The following is a 22,925-nucleotide window of genomic DNA, read 5'->3' as shown; positions in this document are numbered from 1 at the left end:
ACATTCCTGTGAGTTAAACTTATCCAAAGCTTTATTGTTTTCCTGCTTGTCGCCTCAATTTTCTCAGTGATTAATTTCATTCTCTTATATTGAATGCATTTTTTGTACACTGCCTCAAATCTTAGCAGAAACAAATTCCAGGCCTCAATGAGTAACCACAAATAAAATTTTAAAAACGAGCAGTTCAGAGTCAAAAATAGATAAGGAAATAAAAATAGACCATAAGTGAACACCAACAGAAATAACAAAAAGCAGAATCACATATCAGAATCAGATATCAGAATTATCAGGCAGAAAATATAAAATATTTACATTTAATATATTTAAAGAAATGAAAGAGAAGTTGAAAACACAAGACACAAACTAGAGAAAAGAATCAAGCAAATTTGGAAAAGAACCAAAAACTACTCCTAAAAATGAAAATGTAATAACTGAATTGTAAAATCCAACATCTGTGGATTAAATTGCTCATCAGACACATCAGAAGAGAAAATTAGCTAACAGGAAAATTTTTTAAAGAAATTATCTAGAGAGGGAAAAAAGAGATGAAAATGAGGAAGAAATATTATCATAGAAAAACAGTGAGAAGGTCTAAGAAACATAGGTGCTCTGGGAGAAGCTAACAGAGACATTGGGGGAAAACCATACTCAAACATAATGGCTAATAGGTCTCTCGACTTGTTAAAAGATATGAATTCTTAGACTCAGAAAGCTCAGTAGATAATCCTAAACTGGATAAATTAAAACAACTCTATTAGACACATCCTAGAGAAAGATTGTTAAAAGCAGCAAGGGAGAAGATGGGGTAGGGAGGGAGGGAGAGAATGAAACAGGAAGTGGGGGAGAGACAGTTTTCCCACAAAAGAATGGCTTAGATTGACAGCTGTCTTCCCAATTAGCAACACAGAAGTGAGAATAAAGTAAAATGATAATTTCAGCAAGCCTAGAAAAAATCATCATCAACTCAGAAATTTAGACCCAGTGAAACTATTTTTCAAACATGAGAGTGAAATAAAGACATTTGTCTGGAAAATGTCTTTTTTAAGCCAACAAAAGATTAGAGAATTTACCACCAATAGACTTTCATCAGGTGTATTTAGGCAGCAGGGAAATTGTTCCAGGTGGATTACCTAAGACACAAGATGGAATCATGAATAAAGACATTAATAACTATGTGACTAAATCTAATCTAAACAAATGTTGACTAAAACAATAGACATGTCTAATTTGTGGCAGAAGGCCAACAAACTAACATATTGAATAAACCAAATACATGTAAACAGGGAGAGGGTGATTTTAGTTAAAGTCAGTAAAAGCTATTTTAATGTTTGGGACAAGAGTAAAGACACTGATTATCTCTACCAAATTTAAATCAAGTATGCCTGTTAAAATAACTAAAACAACCACTAAAAGAACAGATAACTTCTATAAAGTAAAAAGGGAAATAAAACCAGAAAACAAAGCTTTAGTCAATAAAATAAAGTTGAGAAATCGTGAAAAAAGAAACTGCAAAAGTGGGAATATTAAAAAAAGAACATAAAATAATAGCAGAAACTCCAAATATATCCATAATCCCACTGCATGGGTCCAAAAAATCATATATGGCTCATAAGTGTTTTAGACATAACAATGAAAATACTTGTGAATGAAGTGAGCCTGTGCACCAACTGTTGTAGCATTTCTGTAAATACAAGTTTTGTACATCCTCTCAAAACCAAAAGATAGAAAGAACTAGAAAGCCTCAATAGTCCTTTATTATAAATTCCATTCATTAAATAAATCGGGTCATCAGTGAAACTCCCAGACCAAGCCCAGGGAGTTGCACAGGTAAATTCCAGCACACTTCCTAGGAAGAGATCATTCCAATTCCATACAAACTCTTCCAGGCTGTATTAGTTAGGGTCTAATTAAGAGATAGAAGTCATACAGTAATTTGAACATGAAACGTTTCATATAAAGAATTATTAGCTGTAACAGAGAACTAACTATAAAGGCATAGAGAGAACGCTACAGAACACTCTAGTCCTGGAAGAGTGTGCCTAAGAAAGGAGCAGGTTTAGAAGTGCAGGGACCCTGTCCCAAATCTAGGGTTCAAGCATCACAGGTGTAGTTGCATTCCATGGGTGGTGGAGAATTTCTCTGGGTGCCTTGTCAGAGCTGGTCCTAAGACACTGGGCAAGCTGGAAACACTCTTCTGGTGCCGGTGGGCCAAGGCTGGGGCTAGCACACAGTGGTGGCCAGCTTGGTGCGTGCATTGTCCCAGGCTAGGGCTAAGGTTGCAATCTCGATGAGGGGCTTTATGGTCTGGACATGTGAGGGAGGTAAAGCACCACCGGATATCTAACACACATGTGCGCACACACACACACATGCACACACGTGCGCACACGCACACACATGCACACACACGTGCGTGCAAGCGAGCATACATGAGAACCAGGAAGACGAGTCCATTTCTCCTACAATGCTCCTCCTGCATGCTCTGCTGACAAAGCTTGACACTGAGCTTCCTGCTTAAAGATCGAACTCCATTAGGTAATAACAGTTGGGTTTGGAGCCAAGAGGTAATAATTGATAAATGGCAGGAAAAAAACAGAAAAAGAGGGACTATTCCCCCAACTGATTTAACAAGGCCAGTCAACCTACTCTGGATACCGAAATTAGAAAAGGACAATATGATCTCATTCTCTCTCTTTCATGTACACACGTAAGAATCCTAAGGAAATATTAGCAGGCCAAGCCCAGCAACATATAAACAGTTAATACAATACAACTCATTGGGTTTTCCCAAAAACAAAATGGTAATTTAATACTAGGAAAATATTTAAATAATTTACTTATTCACAGGTTAAAGAAGCAGAACTTTACCTTAATAGGTGCAGAAAAAAATTTTCAATAAAATAAAACACTCATTCATATTTTTTAATGTTTTAGCAAACAAGGAAATTAACCTGATGAAGGGAAGCTACACAAAACTGTAGCAAATATCGGACCAAATAGGAAAATATTGAAAACTTTATCTTTAAGATGAGAAACAAGACAGGCAATGATCCCAGGAAGAGATGAGAAACAAGACAGGCAATGATCCCAGGAAGAGATCATTCCAATTCCACACAAACTCTTCCAGGCTGTATTAGTTAGGGTCTAACTAATAGGCATGCCTATTACCATCATTTCTGTTCAATATGTTCTAACAGCCCTCACCAGTGCAGTAAGTCAGAAAAGACAGGCATTATAAAAGAAGAAACAAGACTGTCCTTAATAAATTTTCATATGTATTATATATATACATATGTATCCCCAAATTGTCTACAGATAAATTATTTTAATTAATAAGCAAGATTGTTGGATACAAATATCAATATTAAATGTTATTTCTATATTAGCAACAATCAGGAAGAAAATATAATTTGAAAAAAAGATAGCATGAAAATATGAAATACCTCCAAAAACAATCTAACAAGATATATATGCATGGAGAAAATTTAAATATTACAGAAATCCTAAATAAATGATGCTATAGATCATATCCTTGGGCTGGACATCTTTATAAAAGAGTACTTGAAAGATGCCCATTTTTCCCAAGCTGATATATAGATGCAATACTTTTTCAATCCAATCCCAGCAGGGGTTTTTGTAGAGCTAAACAAGATAATCCAAAATGAAAAAGGGCTAAGAATAACAAGGAGACGCAGAAAGAGAAGCTCAGCAAGCCTCCTTATACAGCTGTGATCATAAAGACCTTGTGGTATCGTAGCATAAACAGAGGGCCAGATACACCATGTCAAGATAGAGACCCACACACAACACAGAGCTGGTCTTTCAGGTAGGTAGAGAAAGGATGGCCTTTTTAATACATGTGGATGAGACAACTGGATGAAATAACTGGTCATTTTTAAAAATTAAAGTTGTAAAAAAAATAATTGTGACGCTACCTCACACCATGCACTGGAAAAAACCAAAACTAATTTTAGGTCCATTAAAGAAGTAAATGTGAAGTCAAAATTACAAAAATTTTAGAAAACAATATAGGAGAATATCTGTATGATTTCAGGGTAGAGAAGAGTAAAAAGACAAGTCACGAACTGAGAAAAGATCCACAATACATATAATCAACAAAAGATGAGTCTCTTCTATGCTATATAAATAACTTCTATATAAATAACTCTTGGATAGTAACTCCTTATTGGAGGCATCATTTGCAAGTGGCTTCTCTCATTCAGTAGGTTAACTTTTCATTTTGTTGATAGTTTCCTTCAATATGGAAAATCTTTTTAGTTTGATGTTATCCTATTTTTTAATTTTATAATATCCAAAATGTATAAAGAACTCATATAACTGAATAATAAAACCAATCCAATTAAAAACTGGACCGAGGATCTGAATAGACATTTCTTCCAAGAAGACATGCAGATGGCCAACAAACATGAGAAAATACTCAATGTCACTAACCACCAAGGAAATGCAAATTAAAACCACAATGATAGATCACCTCACACCTGTCAAAATAGCTATCATCAACAAAGGATGTGGAGCAAAGGGAACACTTGTGCACTGTTGATGGGAATGTAAATTAGTGCAGCCACTATGTGAAACAGTGTGGAGGTTCCTCAAACAATTAAAAACAGAGCTGCCTTACAAACCAGCAATTCCACTTCTGGATATTTATCCAAAGAGGTCAAAAACACTAATTTGAAAAAATATATGCATCTTGATTTCATTGCATCATTACTTATAATAGCCAAGATATGGAAGCACTCTCGGTGTCCATTGATAGCTGAATGGATAAAGACATGGTACATATATATAAAACAATATTACTCAGCAATAAAAAAGAATGAAATCCTGCCACTTGCAATAACATGGATAAACACCTAAAGGGTATTACGCTAAATGAAATAAATCAGACAGACAAAGACAAGTACCATATGATCTCACTTACATGCAGAATCTAAAAAAGCAAAATAAATGAATAAACAAAACAGAAACAGACCCACAGATATAGAGAACAAGCTGATGGTTGCCAACAGGGAAGGGATAGGGGATGGGAATGTAAAATAAGTGAGAAAAAAACCTCTTTTCCATTGTAAGTAAAAGGCAAACATTCACTAGAAAAATGTTCAAAAGATATACAGAAGAGGACAAAGAGCTACTCGATCTCATTAACAATCAGAGAAATACAATTAAAGCCTAGAGTGAACATTTCACACCCACAAGGTTCACCAAAGTGTCAAAGATGGACAACGCCAAATGTTGGTGAAGACGTGAAACACTGAAAACTCTCACCTGCTACTGTTAGGACCATTCTTTCAAAAATACTTTTTATTACTTATTAAAGCTGATGGCTACAATCTGGCTATTCCCCTCCTACTTACAGAAACCAAGAGAAACTCGCATGACACCAGGAGACCTGTCGAGAACATTCATTTAGCAGCACTGTCTGTAACAGCCAAAACACCAGAAAGCACACTGCTATGGTCTGAATGTGTCCCCCCAAAATTCATAATTCCCAACGACAACAGTATTAGAAGATAAGGTCTCTGGGAGTGAACCCGGAAGAGGTCCTCACCAGAACTCAGTTGTTCCAGGAGACTTCTCAGCCTCCACAACGGTGAGAAACAAATTTCTGTTGCTTATAAACCACCCAGTCTGTGGTATTTTATTATAGCAGCCTGAACGGACTAAGACACACACCGACACACATTCGGGAGCAGTGAAGATGAACAAACTGCGAACAACACGAATCAACATGGATGTGTCTTTAAAACATGTCGGTGAAAGAAGCAAGTCCAATCAGAATGCGTATAGTGTGAGTCCGTTTACACAAAGCTCAAAAATAGGTGAAACAAAACAATGTATTGTTTAGGTACATATACATGGGAGATAAGAGAAAAGAAAGGGAATGGTAAACACAAAATTTACTACAATGGCTGCCTCTGGTACAGAGAAGGTGGGCATGACCAGGGAGAAGCACTCACGGACTTCCCAATTTCTGGTGATGTCATACTTCTACAACTGGGAAGTGTACACATGGTTGTTCATTTTATTATTCCTCTTTAAACTATATATTTTTATCATGTGTAACATATTTCATGATAAATTTTTAATGACATAAAATAGCTTTTCAGTAACATCAGTTGTGAGGAGAGCCCTTGACCTGCCCTCGCTGGGCTTGCAGCCCATCCTCCCTTTCAGCCCTGAGGACCCAGATATGTCATCTGTTCTGCACAGAGCAGCAGGTGTTCAGACTGGCAGGGACACGACGGTCCTCAGAACGACCCTGACATCCAGTCCTCTCAAAGGCCTGGTACACAGAAACCCACTGCTTGTCCCTGAGGTTCCTGTAACCACCACCATCATCAGGTACGCATGTAGGTGACATTTTGAGAATCCTCAGAAATTCCTACAGTACACATTTCAATCGTATGGAAAGACACTGACTGACCATCCAGATTTATGCCAGTTTAAACCCAACAGAGCCTTCAGATCCTTTAAGTCTCCCTTTTCAAATCTGAACCCACAGCCAAAATTATCATTTTTACCTGCTATCTGGAAACAAAGCCCTCTGCCTGATCAATGCACTTTTTGTTAAGTGTGAAAAGCAAATTTTAACAAAGGTATTAGTATGACAAACTACTACTACTTCCCTGAAGGCACAACTTTCTGAAATAACTTTTTTTTATTTTTTAGTTGCAGTTGACATTCAATATGAATTTTATATTACTTTTAAGAAACAATTATTTTGTAAACATAAAATAATTTGTATGCTTGTTTCATTAGATCCATACTTGTAATACAAACTATATTTTAAAAATAGAAGGTTTTTTTCTTACTTGGAAACCCTTTCTTTCTCTTCCACAATTAAAATGAAAATAAATTGCTAGATCACAGCAAAACAGGATAAGAAATGACTTTAAGATTTTATTTTTATAGCAGAAAATAATGGCAGAGCTTTTGCCCTATGCGTTAACATAGGGTGGAAGCCTACATACCTCAACACTGTCTCTACTGTAACTGGCCTCAATCCAAAAAGGCGGTTAAAATAAGCAAAAGTAAAAGATTTAAAATCCTACTCTCATTAGGAAAGTTCTAGAAGAAAACACGAAATTATTTTTTGATAATTTTAGAAAAGCTTTCTATGCAAGAATTTGGGTATAGGAGCCATAAAGAAAAAAGATTAATAAATTTGTCTACACACAAAAAAAATTTTTATTATTTTTACTTTTCAATTATAGTTGGCATTCAATATTATTTTATACTAGTTTCAGCTATACAGTGTAGTGGTTAGACATGTATATAATTTACGAAGAAATTCCCCCTGATTAGTACCCACCTACCACTACACATAGTTATTACAAAATTATTGACTATATTCCCTATGCTGTACTTTACATCCTTGTGACTATCCCAAAAAAAAGAAATTGAGTTCTGCATTCTAAAACACATCACCTTAAAAATTCAAAAGACAAATAAGAAACATGGGAAAATATCTGTAACATCTACAATAGTGAAAGGACTACTTTCCTTCATAAGTAAAGACTTTTACAACAAACATTACCTGTAACCCAATAGAAAAATAGCAAGTCATAGACTAAAGCACAGATAGCTTGTAAACATAGGAAAAGATGTTCAGCTTCACCCAGAAAGACAGAAACCCTAGTCAAATCAGTGAGAATACACTTTTCATCTCACTGGTGGCAAAGATCCACAAGTTTGCATACACAGGGTCATCAAAGTCACAGGGACTAGCCACTCTCAGACTAAGCTGCTGGAGATGTCAACTGGTGCGCAATTCAGGGCCATTTGCCAATATCAAAATGCATATGCGAAATGCATATATGCTTCAACTCAGCACATCTTCTAGGAATGTTTCCTTCATATACATATGCTCATACCGGATAGACATCTGTGTGTATAAAGAGGTTTGTAATATTGGAAGGCTCAAAACAACTTGAATACACCGCATTAGAGGATTGTGCCAATAAATTATGTCACATACAATAGAATGTTTTATAGCCATTAAAATAAGGAGTATGTGCAGCTATGCAAAGATCACTGACATACAGTTAAGTGATAAAAAAAAGGTATGTATAGCACACTCCCATTTTTAAGTAATATACAATTGTTAACATACATAGAAAATTTCTGGAAGGCCAAACAAGAAATTGCCAACATTGGTTGTTCAGAGCAGGACCCGCTACATAATTTGTGGGGCCTTGTGAAAAATAAAAATATGAGATCCTCGTTCAAAATTTGTTATGAATTTCAAGACAGCGACAGCAGAGCATCAACCCAAGTAGAGAGCTCTCTTGAGCATGGGACCCTGTGTGACTTCCCAGATCACAGGCCCCTGAAGCCAGGCCACTTCAGGGCAAGGAACTAGACTGACAGGGGTCTGAAATGAGAGGACAATAATTTTCACTGGAGGCTCTTTTGAACCATTTTAATTTTTCAGAGTGCACATGTATTAATGTTTCAATTACTTTTTAAAATTGTATTAAAAAATAAAATAAAAATTGCCTACCACCACCACCCCCAAAAACCCTTACTCTCCCTTTCCTTATCCAACAAGAGTCACAATTCTTAGAAATGTGGGTCTGGGGAGGTGGAGAGGGTCTGGGGAGGGCAGAAGCGAGGGGTAGAAGGCAGGGACTCTTCCTCACAGAGGAAATCCTCTTTACACTCTGGGAAGCCCCATTTTAAATCCACAGGAGAGTTGGATGGGACCACACATTCCACTAAATATGGAATTACCACACTAAGACTGTTTGAAAATATTCCCAGAGCCACAGGACTTTGAGCCAAGCCTCTGAAAAAAAGCTCACACAGCCATGTAAATTCACACAGCCCTGTACTGGGTCGAAAAGTGGCCCTCACAAATCCATGTCCATCCAGAACTGCAGAAAGCGACCTTATTTGGAAATAGGACAGTTACAGATGTAATTAATTACGATGAGGCCGTGTTAGATTAGGGTGGATTCCAGTGACTTTGTCTTTATAAGAAGGCCATGTGAAGACAAAGAGAGACACACAAGAGAACGCTATGTGAAGATGGAGGCAGAGATGAGAGTCATACGTCTACAAGCCAAGGAACGCTGAAAAGTACTGGCAACCACCAGAAGCTGGGAGAGAGGCCTGGAACACATTCTTCCTCAGAGCCTCCAGAAGAAACCAACCCTGACGACACCTTGATCTGAAACCTCTGGCCCCCAGAACTGTGACACACTCCATTTCTGTTGTTTTAAGCCTCAAAGTTTGTGGTGTTTTGTTACAGCAGACCTAGAAAACTAATGCAAGCCCCCAACACTAAGCAATTCATGTTCCAAATCAGAGTTCCTCAAGTTTTTCTGTAAATGGGCAGATAGTAAATATTTCTGGCTATGTGGGTCCCGTGGTCTCTGTTCCAATTCCTCACTCTGCCACAGTGAGTAACCAGCCACCGGCAGCAGCTGAGTGAGTCAGCACGGATGTGTTCCAATAAAACTTTATTTACTAAAATAGGTGGCTACACGATTTGGCCCTCAAATTATACAGTTTGACACTTGTTTTAGATGAGAAACAAAATAAGAAAAAGAAGCTAACCTAGAGGACCAGCTTTTGTGTAGGAAGAAGAGGTTAAATTACGGTTCCTACCCGACTCCAGCCTTCAGAAACCACACAACACTGATCAATTTCTCCTACCTTCCAGAGCCCTGATTGCTTCATCTGAAAAGTGACCTAGAAGGCTTACAAGGCCCCTAAGATAACTGAGTTCTCATGTTCTAAAGTCCTTTGAGTTTTTAAATGTTACTTTTCAACAACTTGATTTCCTAATTAGAATCTGTAAACTCTGAGGAAAAAGTGATTTTATAGTGAAATAAACTATTAAATGTATAAAGTAAAATTGCTGTTGCAATCAAAATGTCCAGAACAGTTTTTAAACTATTCAGATACATTTACATAAATTTATCTGACATCTGTAGTAAGACTTTACTTCTGCAAATCATTCTTTATAAAAGTGAAAACTTACCGGTGTTTGTGTGGGTGCACATATGCAAAGTAGATTAGAATTCCTTTCCAACTAAATGCATTTTTTGCTTGAACAAGTGACCCGAATTCTTCAAAATAAAATAAAGAACCTGACATAATTCCAAGAACTTCTGAATCATCATTTTATTGTTTCCATCATTTTGTAAATCTTAAATATTGCTTATTCACAATGGATCTACCATTAGCTATTGATTGGTAAACTAGATCATGACCTGAAAATTGTGAACAATTTCAAATGCTGCCTCAAAATTAATCCGCTGTCCACAATTTCTAACAAACACACATGCAGAAGAATTTTTCCAAGAAATCAAACACTCACCCCACAATACTGTTCTTCATTGAAGATCTGGGGAGGCAGAGGAATCCCATTTTGAGGTTTTTTTTCTCCAGGAACATTCTCTCTCATCCACTTCCGATTGTCTTCATCTCCAGCTATATCTAATTCCTTAAAGTCGATTTTATTAGCTTCCAAAAAGCCTACTACTTCTTGCTGTTTCTTCCTAATCTGGTCAAGAGTAGAGATAGAAAACTATTAGACTCGTTTTTTCAACTGTTTGGCTTATAGTTACATAAACTGAATTCTTTCTCCAACTATACAAGACAAATAATTTTGCATAGTGTTTAAACAAGGAAAACAATAAAACATACCTCTTCATCATAAAGGATCGACAGAGTGATTATTTAAATTCTGAAATTTTAATCTCATCTGTTTAAATCATTGTATAATCAACCTAATAACAGACATGCTCTCAGCATAGCTTTTGTGTGAGGTCTTCAAAAGACTTTTAATTATCTGCTAAACTTTAATGCTAAAATAAATAAATAAATAAGAATTGGTTGTAAAGAAAAAAGATGATTGGGAGGAAAGAAAGAAGAGAAAAAAGGCAATTTACTATGAAACTCAAATACCAACTATACCCATACTAAAATGCACTGTGGTCACAGTTATGAAAATAGGAACATGAGTCACACTGAACAAAAGTAGCTTTAGAAATAATACAGGAAATTGAAAGGCCCACATGGAGATTATTGGAAGGGGAAGGACAGAGAAAAAGACTAGAAAAAGCTGATGGATGTTTCTCCCAGCACATAAAAGCGTGATGCAGCAAAATAGCCCTGTTCTCCCACAGATTCCTCCTTTCCTGCTCATAACCAACTCCCAGAGAGAAAGCTCGAGCATCTTCTTCTCTACCCATAGGTCATGTGAATGACTGTATCCCCAACTGCTGTGTTTTGTGAAGATGCCCATCTTTAAAGCTTAGAACTCCTTCTCAGAGACGATTACAACAGCTTTCTCCCTTTGTTCAAAGAACTCACTTCCAGAAATGCGTGATGCCCTCCTTCTCTTACAAACACTAGTCTACAAGTTACAGCAGACTATAGAGCACATTTTTAGAACCTCTGGAAGAAGCTTCCAGAGTGATCGATGGAAAGATCAGTCAACACTTATTTATTGACTCTCTACTTTACACAAGACATCGTGCCAAGCTCTTCATGGGAACAGATTCACAAGCTGCTTATTCGGATGAAAAAAGTGTAAAGAACTCATTTCCACAATCTAGATATAGAACATGCTAAAGATAATAAAGAAGCAAAATATGGTCATTTATTAAAAATAAGATTACATTTTGGGGTGGCTGGATGGTTCAGTGGGTTAGAGTGTGAGCTCTCAACAAGGTTGCCAGTTCAACTCCTGCATAGGATGGTGGGCTGCGCCCCCTGCAACTAAAGATTGAAAATGACGATTGGACTTGGAGCTGAGCTGCGCCCTCCACAACTAGACTGAAGGACAACGACTTGACTTGGAGCTGATGGGCCCTGGAGAAACACACTGTTCTCCAATAAAATTTTTAAAAAGAAAAAAGTAAGACTAAATTTTTAAACAAGCATTTTCTTTGGCATGAAAATATCTAATATCTTAATTTTTAAGTCCTCTGAATAGAATATTACATCATTACAAAAACAAGTCATTAAAAATGGTTTATAAGGTATGAGACCCCTTGTCATTTTCATGTATCTTGTTTATCAGCAGAGGGACTAGACTGAGAATTCCAAATAAATGCTGTGGAAGGTATGTGCTTATCTCATACCTAATGTCTAGATTCAAACCCTCTTTTGGTTAAATCCAATTTTTTTCACAGAGACTTGTATATCAAAAAATAACTACATATATATTTCATTTTTGCCAAAATGAATGATTCTACCAGTGACGTGTGTATAGAGTGTTTAAACCAACGTAGAAACTGCATATTTCTCCACCAATGTGCCTTCCCCGCAACGCTATGCTGGGGTAGCCCTATACCTTTGTCCCTCCTCCAGGAAACTGTACTCCAAATCCCACAGCTTCATGGCTAAATTTCTGAATATTACAAAATACCATCAAACCCGATGGCAGCTTGTTGGACTACATTATTATCTTGATTTATTATGTTTTCTCTACATAATTTCCATAATTATTGTGGTCCATAATTATTTGTGGCACTTTATAAATTACTTACTCCTTTAGCTATTTTCAGAGATAACTTTGCTGTTTCAAAGGATAGAAGTGTCTTCATTTTAAGCAGGCTTACCTTTCATTAAATATTCAGAAGACAACATCCTTTATTCTATCCAAACTCGTCTTCCTTCCTTCTCAATTACCACCCCCCGCCCGGGAGTTGAATCAGCTTGGCCATGGTCCATTGCCATCTCACCAATATTATTTCCATCTCTATTAATCATCCCTCAGGACTTTAGGTGGGATGAAAGAGGGAGTTCATTTTATTCCATTTCTAAATACATGAGAAACATTTCCCAAAGTCCTGACATGTTTCTTCTGTGAGACAAAGAGAGATGCAGAAAACAGGACGGAAAATCTGTTTACTATTATTCTTTACAAGACAAGCAATTGCATCTTCATGATACTGTGTTAAAAACATTTCTCAACCCCACCCAAAGAAAGAGAAAAATCCAGTCTGCTTCTCTGTACTTCCCAAATGCCAGTAACTTAAACCGGGCCAAAGGCATCGCTGCTGGGCTGTTTGGAGCCCTTGAATTCTGCCTGTGGCTGGAGAGGATCTAACGATGGGCCCAGAGGGCAGGTGAGGGGAGCAAGCAGCACAGCTCACCTGGCTGGCATGGCTGCCTTCGCCCACATGGTGATGTCCACCCTGAGCGGGGGGCCTCTCCCCTGCTGTCCTCTCCCTTGTTCTTGGTGGCTCCCTATTCAAGAAGCTCCACTGGACTCCCCAGGTCAAAGTACAGCTCTTCTCCACGTGTCCTCCTGAGCTGACCCCCAGGGACAGGACATCAGCGCCCAGTGGAGCCGCCCCTTTATGGACTGAGGGGGAGTGGCGTGCACAACACCCCAATAGCTCTCACCACAGACACTCGCCCCCAGCCACCTCTCGTCCCTTCTCCCCCTCCAGGGCGCCATGGCCAATGCTGGCCCACAGGCTGTACCGCCTTTCTGAGCAGCCCCTCTGGAGGATGGGGGGGATGGAAGAGGGTCCTTGGGGCCAGTGTCATTGGGAGCCTTTAAGAGTTGTGTTGGCTCAGAGAGCTCTGTTCTCCTGTCCTGTTACACTCACTCAGAAGAAAGTGTTGCTCGCTGTCCTGAAGTCACCGGCCACTATCGGTCACTGCAATGTGTTGGAGAGATCTTTGGATCACTCACTTGACACCTCTTGTTTATTGTCTCATACAGTTAGGAGCCTTTCCAACTGAGGTCACTGTACTGTAATGAAAACCACACTGCCCTGGAGTGAGCAATGACCTGGCTCAGAAGGTCGCTGTCTGAGCAGGGACTCTGCGGTTCAATCGCCTCACCTGCAAATGGACAAAACGCACCCTCCTCACGCGTTTTGGTGAGACGTGAGGAAGGGCGATGCGAGGAGAAGCATTTTGTCCCACAAGCTGAGAACCTGCTCTGTCACACACACAGCAGCACAATTATCTCATCTACCTGTCTGGATTGCCAGGCCAGGTAAGTACTGTGACCACCATTTTAAAATAACAAAGCTCACAGACAATAGTTGAATGGTTACCAGAGGGTAAGGGGGTGGGGGGAGGGAGAAGAGGGTAAGGGGGATCAAATATATGGTGATGGAAGGAGAACTGACTCTGGGTGAACACACAATGGGATTTATAGACGTTGTAATACAAAATTGTACACCTGAAATCTATGTAATTTCACTAACAATTGTCACCCCAATAAATTTAAAAAAATAAAAAATAAGTAAAATAAAATAACAAAGCTGAGGCGCCAGTGAATTAAAGAAGTTTCCAAAGCTTCCACCCAGATCCACCTATTTCAAGAGCCACGTTTTTCCCACTGAATTACCCTCAATCAAGACTGGAGAGAGGACTGAGAAACCAAGGAGCTGTCACTAGGGTCTGTCCCAAAGATTGTGGCTCCAGATGCTGTGTATATTGGAAACAGGAGCACTGTCCTCTCCTCCTTTGTCCCCCAGCCCATGTGGCAATGGTCCGTAGGAAGAGAGGAGGGTCACACAGGCCACCTTCTGCTCCCAGGGTCTCTGCGTCCAAACCCTGCAGTCAAAACCTGAAACCTCGCTTTAGTGTCAACTGTTAAAATACAGATATGATACACAGTGAATGTGTGTGATCCCCATAGATTACAGTTTGTTTTTTCCTTTTGCATTTATTTCATCCACCCAACAGGAGTCACAGTGCCCTTGTTGACTATCGTGTTTCCCTGAAAATAAGACCTAGCCGGACAATCAGCTCTGACGCATCTTTTGAAGCAACAATTAATATAAAACCTAATATTATAATATTAGGTTATAATATAATATATAATATTATATTATATTATAATATATAATATAATACAATAATATTATATTATATTATTTTATACCTGGTCTTATAGTAAAATAAGACCGGGTCTTATATTAATTTTTGCTCCAAAAAACGCATCAGAGCTGAGTCCGGCTAGGTCTTATTTTCAGGGAAATATGGTAGGTCACAGGCAAGAATCCATTTTTAAAGCATACAGACTAAAGAAACGCATAGTAAAGATTTTACAGACCAGCATTGCACATACAGCATAAGTCCTGGCAGCTGCTCTGAGGTTCCCCTGCAAAGAAGCTTCTGGGTGAAATTCTCTTGCCCAGGAAAAATCATTAGCACTGACACCAAAGAAATACTCAGTTCTCATTCTTCAGGATAAGACAGAAATACTTCCATTTATGTGGCTTGGGACAATTCTTCTGAAACCTAATCATCACAGACTGAGATCTACTAATAATTATAACAACCACAATAATATTGATTAATATTAACTAACAATTATAATAACCACTAGTTATGACAATTATAATATTAACTAACCAGAGCTAATAATTACGACATTAACTACTAATTATAATATTTCCTAAGCAATGATTAAGCACTTGACACCAGGCCAGGCACCCACGCATGTTATTTACTAAGTCCTCATGACAACCTGTGAGACAAAGACTATCCTTATCCTCTATGTACAGATAAGGAAATTGAGGCTTAGCAAGGTGACATAACTTTCCCAAGGTCACACAGTTCCACGTGGCACCAAACCACTTGCTTAGGGAACCAGAACCGATCAGTTTTTCCAAGATTCTGGAATGAACCGTGCCCCTCCAGGTCCTCAGGATAACTAAATCAAGGTCCCAAACTTCAGGAAGGTGGGACATGAAACAATCCTAAGAAATCCGGAAGTTATTCCTTGTCTCCGGAAGGATGCATGGGACCACTCCAACCTGGTCTACAGAACATGTAGAAGACAAGCAGGTGAGTGGCAAAAGTTTCCAGCAACGAACATCAACAGCATACTTAGAGCCCACGAAAACCATTTTCCTCAAAAAGTTATTTTTTACGTAAAAAATCCAAAAATGTGTGCTTATTGTAGATCAACTAAAAGTTTCTGAGGTCATCGACAGCCACGAAAGATTTTGCAGAGTTTTTACATTTGGAATTTTTCTTCATCTTCTGCTAAGAGATGTTCTAGAAATCATCGGATGGTTGCTGATCCATTGGGCTCAGAAGGGACACCCAGTCTCTTTTGTCGTTTTCTTCTTGCTCTCTCTGGAAACCGTGAGAACTTTCAGGGCTGCGAGTGGTGGCATTCCAACAAACAACAGTTGGAACTGTCCCCTGGAGCGGCTCACCTAGGCTATCATCATCGCTGGCTGCGTGACGGCTGAAATCCTAGCCGCCACCTGAGGTGGTCCAGAACCTGGATATAAAAGGAAACAGCCCCCTCGCTGGTCTCCAACGCTCAGGATTCATACAACTGTTTTCTCTCCACAGCCTCCCTAACTTAGGGTAAAATGCTGCTCAAAAGTCAGTCCCAGACAAACAGTGCAGGTTCAAGCCTGAAATCAAAACCCGAGTCATCCCTCCAGTCCCCATTTTTTAAGTCAGATCTATTAAAGGCTGGAGTCTGGGCAAGAGAGAACTGACTTCAGAAACTTCGCAGAGGTGGATGGATAATTCCGAGCATGGTCCCAAGGAAATGAAAGCAATGTTAGGGGGGTGGCTTCTAGTGCCTATTTTTGGTCTGTTTGGATTCCTAGAGCGTTTCAAACTGTGGCCTGAGACATGTTTCTTTTTGTCATTGTGACATCATTTTCCTCAAATAATAGTATTACACACGCTAACTTTACACTTGTGGTATGGTTACATTGCATACACAAGTAATTACACCCTGGAGTCATTTTAGTAATCTGGTTTTTCTGTGCTCCAAACATTGTTACACAAAGTGTCATTTATTTGCAACTCTATCTAAATCTTGCAGAATGAATAATGGAAACACTCCACAAAATCTCTGATACTATAATGTAGGCGACACAACACGACACAAATCAGATGTTAAAAATTCTAGGATCACACACGCCCCCTTCCTCATGTCCCCTTTCACAGCCAGCTTACACACTCTATACACTTCTTCAATACCATGAAAACAAACGCAGAAAAGCAAAGGGCACACACACAGGCTCACCGCAGAGCCACGGTTTACTTACTTACACACTCCTCAAAAAGTAATTTAAAGCCAGCGCTGGGCCATACCCGCTCCTTCTACTTCCAAGTCTGAGTTACCAGAAAATTGTGTCGGAAGAAAGCCCACAGATTCCATCAGACACCTACCGCTATGGAACCAGAAGATGTGGCAACAAACACTTTGATAACCATTTTGATAGTCGGAAAGAGGGCTCCCCCTAACACACCCCAGTGAAGGAAGGAACGCAGCGCTAGACAAATCCTGACAGTGACACAGACGAGCTCGTGCCAGGCGGGGCTGGCGGGGCCCCAGGGCTCCTCTGAGCTCCTGCCCCTCCTGCTTCAACTTAAGCTCTGCCTCTCCCAGGAGCGGCCCAGGCATTTTGGGCAGTCCCCTCCATTGGCCCAGGAATATTTGGGGACCTGTCAGGAAAATATTTGATTGGTTGATAAAAGCAGTCCCTGGACCTTTTCCCTTATCACTTTAAATGCCCGACACCAGTCCCTAAAAGGCGAGGCTGCAGGGCGCACCAATCAGATCCCCGCAGAGAGATGCCTGGGGGTGGAGGGAGGTGGGGCGTGGCGGGAGGGGGGGTCGGGGGCGGACGGAGAGCAGTGGAGACGAGAAGGAGGGAAGAGCTCTTGGGAGCTGGAAAAGCCCAGAGCACACCATTCAGGCACAGAGGAGGCTGTGTTTACAGGGCTTCTGGCAAACAAGCAGGAAGCTGCAAAATACTCACAAAGGCCTTTAAATAAATAAAGAGTGGGTTCCTTACTTAAAAATTTTCTGGCAGATTTTTTTTTTAAATCAGTGAGCTGTCATACAACAGGTTCTTTTATGAGTGGCCTGCTCCCAGTTTCTCCCTTTATCATCTGTTTCTCTTAAGAAACATAAACTGACAGGTGCTGGATGCGTAAGGTTTCACTGACACTGGAGACAAGGCAGAGAGACCCGGCTGGCTTGTCAGTACAATGACTTCAACAAGCAAATTATCCTCACTGTTAGAGATGGGGGAAAAATGATCTGTTTGAAACAGGCTCTATCCATCTTATTTATATGGATAATTTGAATTGTGTTTAAAATCTAGTAAGAAGCCCAAATGCTAGGGCCCAACTCTTCTGACCAGTGTGAACATCAAGATCAAGGGCATTCGGGGCAAAGGCCCCTTGGGGGCATATTCAGTTCTCTTGGATAATTGAGTCTCTCTCCTATTTTTAAAGTCCCCAATTCATGGTAGAGGAGGTGGCACCGGCATCTGAAGCAGGGAGGGATCTGTCCAACTTGTCCACCAGCCCCTTCATCAGTCCCAGAGGCCTGGAGACCTGGTACCCTCCCACCCAAGCAGATGCCTTCGATGAGAAAGGACACCCTGTCCCTGGAATGCAGTTCAAATTCATTTACATCAAGAGGGATGACTCAGATGAGTCCCCCACAATGAAACTTAGACATCAGCATGAAAAGCTAACTACTCCCCAAAGAAGGCCCTTGGTGAAGACAATTAATGTTTCTCCAAAGTTATGCTGTGTTTAGGTTTACATAACTTCATGGGTAACCTAAAACGAGAAATAAAGGCATATTTATATTATGTGGAACGATAGTGGTGATGACCATTAGTAACTGCAGTGAGCGGAATAGCATCCCCCAAAAAATTTATGTCCACCCAAAACCTCAGAATGTGACCTTATTTGGAAACAGAGTCTTTGCAGATGAAATTAGTTGAGGATCTTGAGATGAAATCATCCTGGATTTCGGGCAATTGATGTCCTTGTAAGAGGAGAAGACACACGGAGAAAAACACCACATGAACAAAGGCAGAGGTTAGAGACGCTGCCACCAGCCAAGGAACCCCAGGAGCTGGAAGAGAAAGGAAGCATTCTCCCGGAGACGGCAGAGAAAGCAGGCAGAGTTCACACTTCTGGCCTCCAGGACTGTGTGAGAATGAATTTCGGTTGTTTGAAGCCGCCAAATCTGTGGTAATGTGTTACAGCAGCCTTAGAAAACTAATACAGAGAAAAAAGTGCATTATGTTTAGTATGTAGTATGATCGAGGTGACGCCCAGAACAACCAAAAGGCAGTTCTTCAACTGCGGACCGCAAGGGCCTCTCTCCCATATGAGAAGGAAGCACCCTTTTCAAGGCAGAAATAAAGGCTACAGACTGGGGAGAGCTAGGAAAAAAGAGAGGGAGAGATCATTCAGATGGGAAAGAAAGTTCTGAGGAACCTCCATCTTTCAGGTTCCTCCAGTCCTGAGAACCAGGGTTGGGATGGTCCCTTTACAATAAACTATGGATTTTGTTACTCTCCTGGGAGGACCGCCAGCCACGAACCAGCCACCTTTCCATAAATATCAAGTCTAGGGTGATAGTTGATGCTCCCCAACAAAAACAACCACCATCCATCCATCTGATAAGGATAAGTCACTACCGAAGGTTGTAGAAACACAAAGGCCACGAAACTGAGGGTGGACACTCTAAAGGGGGGTGATATAAAGGGAAAGCCTTGCCCTACCCATCCCTACAACGCTGGAATTAAACAGTCTGCTTGGAAATGAGCACTGCCCCTATTACATAAAAACAAATGTAAAAACTATAAAGGGAAACCACGATAAATTTAATTCTACACAAAAATCAAAATACAATGTAAACAAAATTAAAAGGTAATTGACAAACTGGAGGAACTATTTGCAACATACGTCACAGATAGTTTCACAGACAATCAAAACGTCTAAATCATTGTTTTTAATTGGGGAAGTGGAACAGGACTTTACTGGGGAACAGTGTATACTTCCAGGACTTTTTACCAAGTCAAGTTGTTGTCCTTTCAGTCTTAGTTGTGGAGGGCACAGCTCAGCTCCAGGTCCAGGTCCAGTTGCTGTTTTCTAGTTGCAGGCGGCACAGCCCACCATCCCTTGCGGGAGTCGAACCAGCAACCTTGTGGTTGAAAGGATTCACTCCAAGAAACTGGTTGGAACTGAGCAATCCCGGAGCTCAGCAGCAGCTCAGCTCAAGGTGCCGTGTTCAATCTTAGTTCCAGGGGGCGGAGCCCACCATCCCTTGGAGGACTCCAGGTGTTGAACCGGCAGCCTTGTGGTTGAGAGCCCACTGGCCCATGTGGGAATCGAACCGGCAGCCTTCGGAGTTAGGAGCATGGAGCTCTAACCGCCTGAGCCACTGGGCCGGCCCCTAAATCATTTTTTTACAGATGAACACCAAGAGAGAGAAGCAGGCAAAAGGCCAGAAAAGGCAAATCACAAAATAAGTACAAATGGTCACTAAAAATATGAAAAAATGTCTATCGTTCCTAGTAATCAAAGAAGTGAATAAAATGAAAGATGTCCATTTTTGACAATAAAATGGGCATTTTAAAAAGAAGTAAGATTATCCCCGACGTAGGTTAAGGATTGGAGACGTTTGACTAGAAGGCAAGCTTCAGAAAGCCTCCAAGTGGGCGTATCCTTTGATCCTTCAATTTCTCACGTAGGAATTTATCCTAAGAAACAGGCAAGGGTGACTTCAATATTCATCTACAAGGATACGAGGCACTGATACATTGTATCCTTGTATCGGAGGGATACAAGGAGGGAGGAGCCATGAAGGGTGGGAGGAACGGGAAGAAAAGAAGTAATACTACAAATGTTCCTTAATTATGCATCCCATCATCTAGGCGATTTGTGCTTCTCCTGGGCACTCTCCTGTTCAGTCTAAATTCTCGACACCAAACACGCATTGCTTTGTGATCAGATGCTCTTTCTCCAAAGAACAACTTTAGAAAGGAGAGGTTGACCAGCAGGGGGCCAGGGGCCCCCCTCCCCACGGGGCCCACTCCCTCCGAAGGAGCCTGGCGCCCACGCCTGCCCGCCGAGGTCCACGTCCTCCCGGGGAAATCTGCGGTCTACACCCGCCTGCCTAGCGCCCTCCAGGGAGCGCTCTGCTCTCGGTCCACGCCCCTCCCACCCGGCGGAGAACTAGACTCGCGCTGTCGACTCCGATTCAAAACACCCGGCGCGTGGGCCAGAGCGACCGAGCGCGGGACGGAACCGCGGGACCTTCGCGCCCACGGGAACGCCGCGCGGCCAGCTCGCCCGCCCCCCGGGCGGCCCGGGAGCCGAGGAGGGACAGCAGGCGGCCTCCTTACAGACGCCTGTAGACACAGCCCACTTCGCCCTCACGGAGAAAAGTGCGGCCGTTCTCACTCCGCGGTCCAGGACGCCCGGCCGCCGGCCCACGAGACGCGGCCGCGAGTGCGCACGCGCGAGGCCCTCGCAGCCCCGCCCCTTGCTCCTCCCTCCCCCCGCCCCCCGCCCCCCGGCCTCCAGTCCCAGGAGGCCCCGCGGGCAGGTTTCCAGGGCGACGCGTCTGCGTCCCGAGGCCGCGCGGTTGGCACTGGGGCGGAAGCCGCGCCGAGCAGGTAACGGCCCCGCCGCCGCAGCCGCCGCCCTGTGCAGCGCGAAGCCCCGGCCCAGCCCCAGCCCGAGCCTCCCGCCGAGCTTTCCGGGCCTTCGGGTACCGGCCCCGCGCATCTCGGGCCTCGGTGCCTCGCTCACTGTAGTCGGTAACGTAGCCGGGGGGCGGCCCCTTCGGCCTGCAAAGCGCCGCCTGGTGAAGAGCCGCCCTCGGCGCGCCCCTCCCCTGCTCACGGTGGCACACGCGCAGCACACTCGGCGCAACACACCCGCAAGCCCACGCTGCGCGCCGGGTCCCCGCCTGCACGCCGACTGGCCTCTGGGGACACTGAGGCGGGGGGGGGGGGGGGCTCCGAGCTGGCGCGGGTGTGGCCAGGGGACCCGGCCGGGCCCCCGGGCAGCGCCAGGCTCCCGGTCACACGAGGACCACTGCACCGCCTCCCCCCTTGTAGGCTGTCGCCTGTACTTTTATATCTGAGTCTGATACCTCCGATTTTGCACCTACCTACGCGCTTTGGCTTCGTTGTGTTTTCCTTCTAACCTTAGCGCTGACGTTTCCCCACCCCCAGCCCGTGGAAATCGGAATGCTTTGAAATGTCTGCTCGGTGTGTGTTCCTCACCCGCTCAGCCTTGGAACCTTTGGTCCACAATTTCCCTTTAGTGCTTTGACATTTCATTGCCAAACTTGTGCCAACAGGGAACTTGTTTCCGTCCAGTTTTTTGCTGCTGAACATAACCTTGAACATTTTTCCTGTCTACACTCACTCTCCATCTAAATGCCCGTGAGCCCCGAACACACCTCGGGCCCTGACCCTCCCTTGGACGGCTGAGGCATTTCCCACACAACAGGTCCACACCAGCTCCTGACATTACCCCAAACCTGCTCCTCCCACACTTTTACCCACTGCAGTTACTGGAAACCGTCCTCCCAGTTGTCCAGGCCTTGGTGTCCTCCTTGACTCCTGTTTTTCTTCCTCCGGGCATTCAGTCTGTCAACACATGCTTCGAATTGTACCCAGAATAGATGCGCAAACCTACCATTTCACCCAGCCCCCACTATCACCACCCTGTTCCACCATCAATCATCTGGTTCCTGGGTTATTCCAGTAGCCTCCTAATTGGTCTCCCTCCTTGCGCCCTCCCTGCCTGAGTACAAACAGTCTTACACTCTTTCCCCTTCCTCTGTTACTTTGAGTGAATAAGCTTAGTGGGAAAAAATGGACATGAATTTTATAAAGTACAATATTTTTAGTGCATACCCATTTTGAGCAATGCAAATTTTAAACCAGGTAGACAAAGCTACACAAGCACCTGACTATTAACAAGCTAAAAATTGTGCTTTAACTTTCTGATGTACATGACAATGTCCCTGGATAGAACTACGACAAAAAACTTTAAAACTGACTTACGGAAGAATCAAACATAATCCATAGACTTCTTCCCAGTGAGAAGAAGAAGTCATGTAGGAATTTAGGCTGTGTTTGTTCCCTGCTCTTTCTTGTTTCGTTTTTTAG

At 42.0% G+C, this 22,925-nt stretch overlaps 1 protein-coding gene across 12 annotated transcripts in view; it reads right to left on the bottom strand.

Annotated features, from left to right (window-relative positions):
- Positions 1-22,506, bottom strand: part of SH3BGR (SH3 domain binding glutamate rich protein) — a 53,065-nt gene extending 30,559 nt beyond the window's left edge. The window contains exons 1-3 of one of the 12 annotated variants that reach the window (XM_081080416.1): positions 21,144-21,235; positions 10,349-10,534; positions 1,071-1,130 (exon numbers count right to left, since the gene is read on the bottom strand). In XM_081080416.1, coding sequence (XP_080936542.1) covers positions 1,071-1,130; positions 10,349-10,435 — 147 coding nt within the window. In that variant the 5' untranslated portion in view covers positions 10,436-10,534; positions 21,144-21,235. Of the gene's footprint in view, positions 1-1,070; positions 1,131-10,348; positions 10,535-15,061; positions 16,397-17,030; positions 17,498-19,809; positions 20,400-21,143; positions 21,236-21,680; positions 21,848-22,449 lie in introns of those variants that run through there. The other 11 variants (XM_081080417.1, XM_081080410.1, XM_081080407.1 and 8 more) reach the window with 11 other exon arrangements.
- Positions 22,507-22,925: the final 419 nt, after the last annotated feature.

This window comes from Rhinolophus hipposideros, assembly GCF_964194185.1.
Source record: "Rhinolophus hipposideros genome assembly, chromosome: 2".
NCBI lineage: Eukaryota > Metazoa > Chordata > Mammalia > Chiroptera > Rhinolophidae > Rhinolophus > Rhinolophus hipposideros.
The sequence above is the reverse complement of the archived record's forward strand: the minus strand, read 5'-3'. Positions and strand labels throughout refer to the sequence as shown.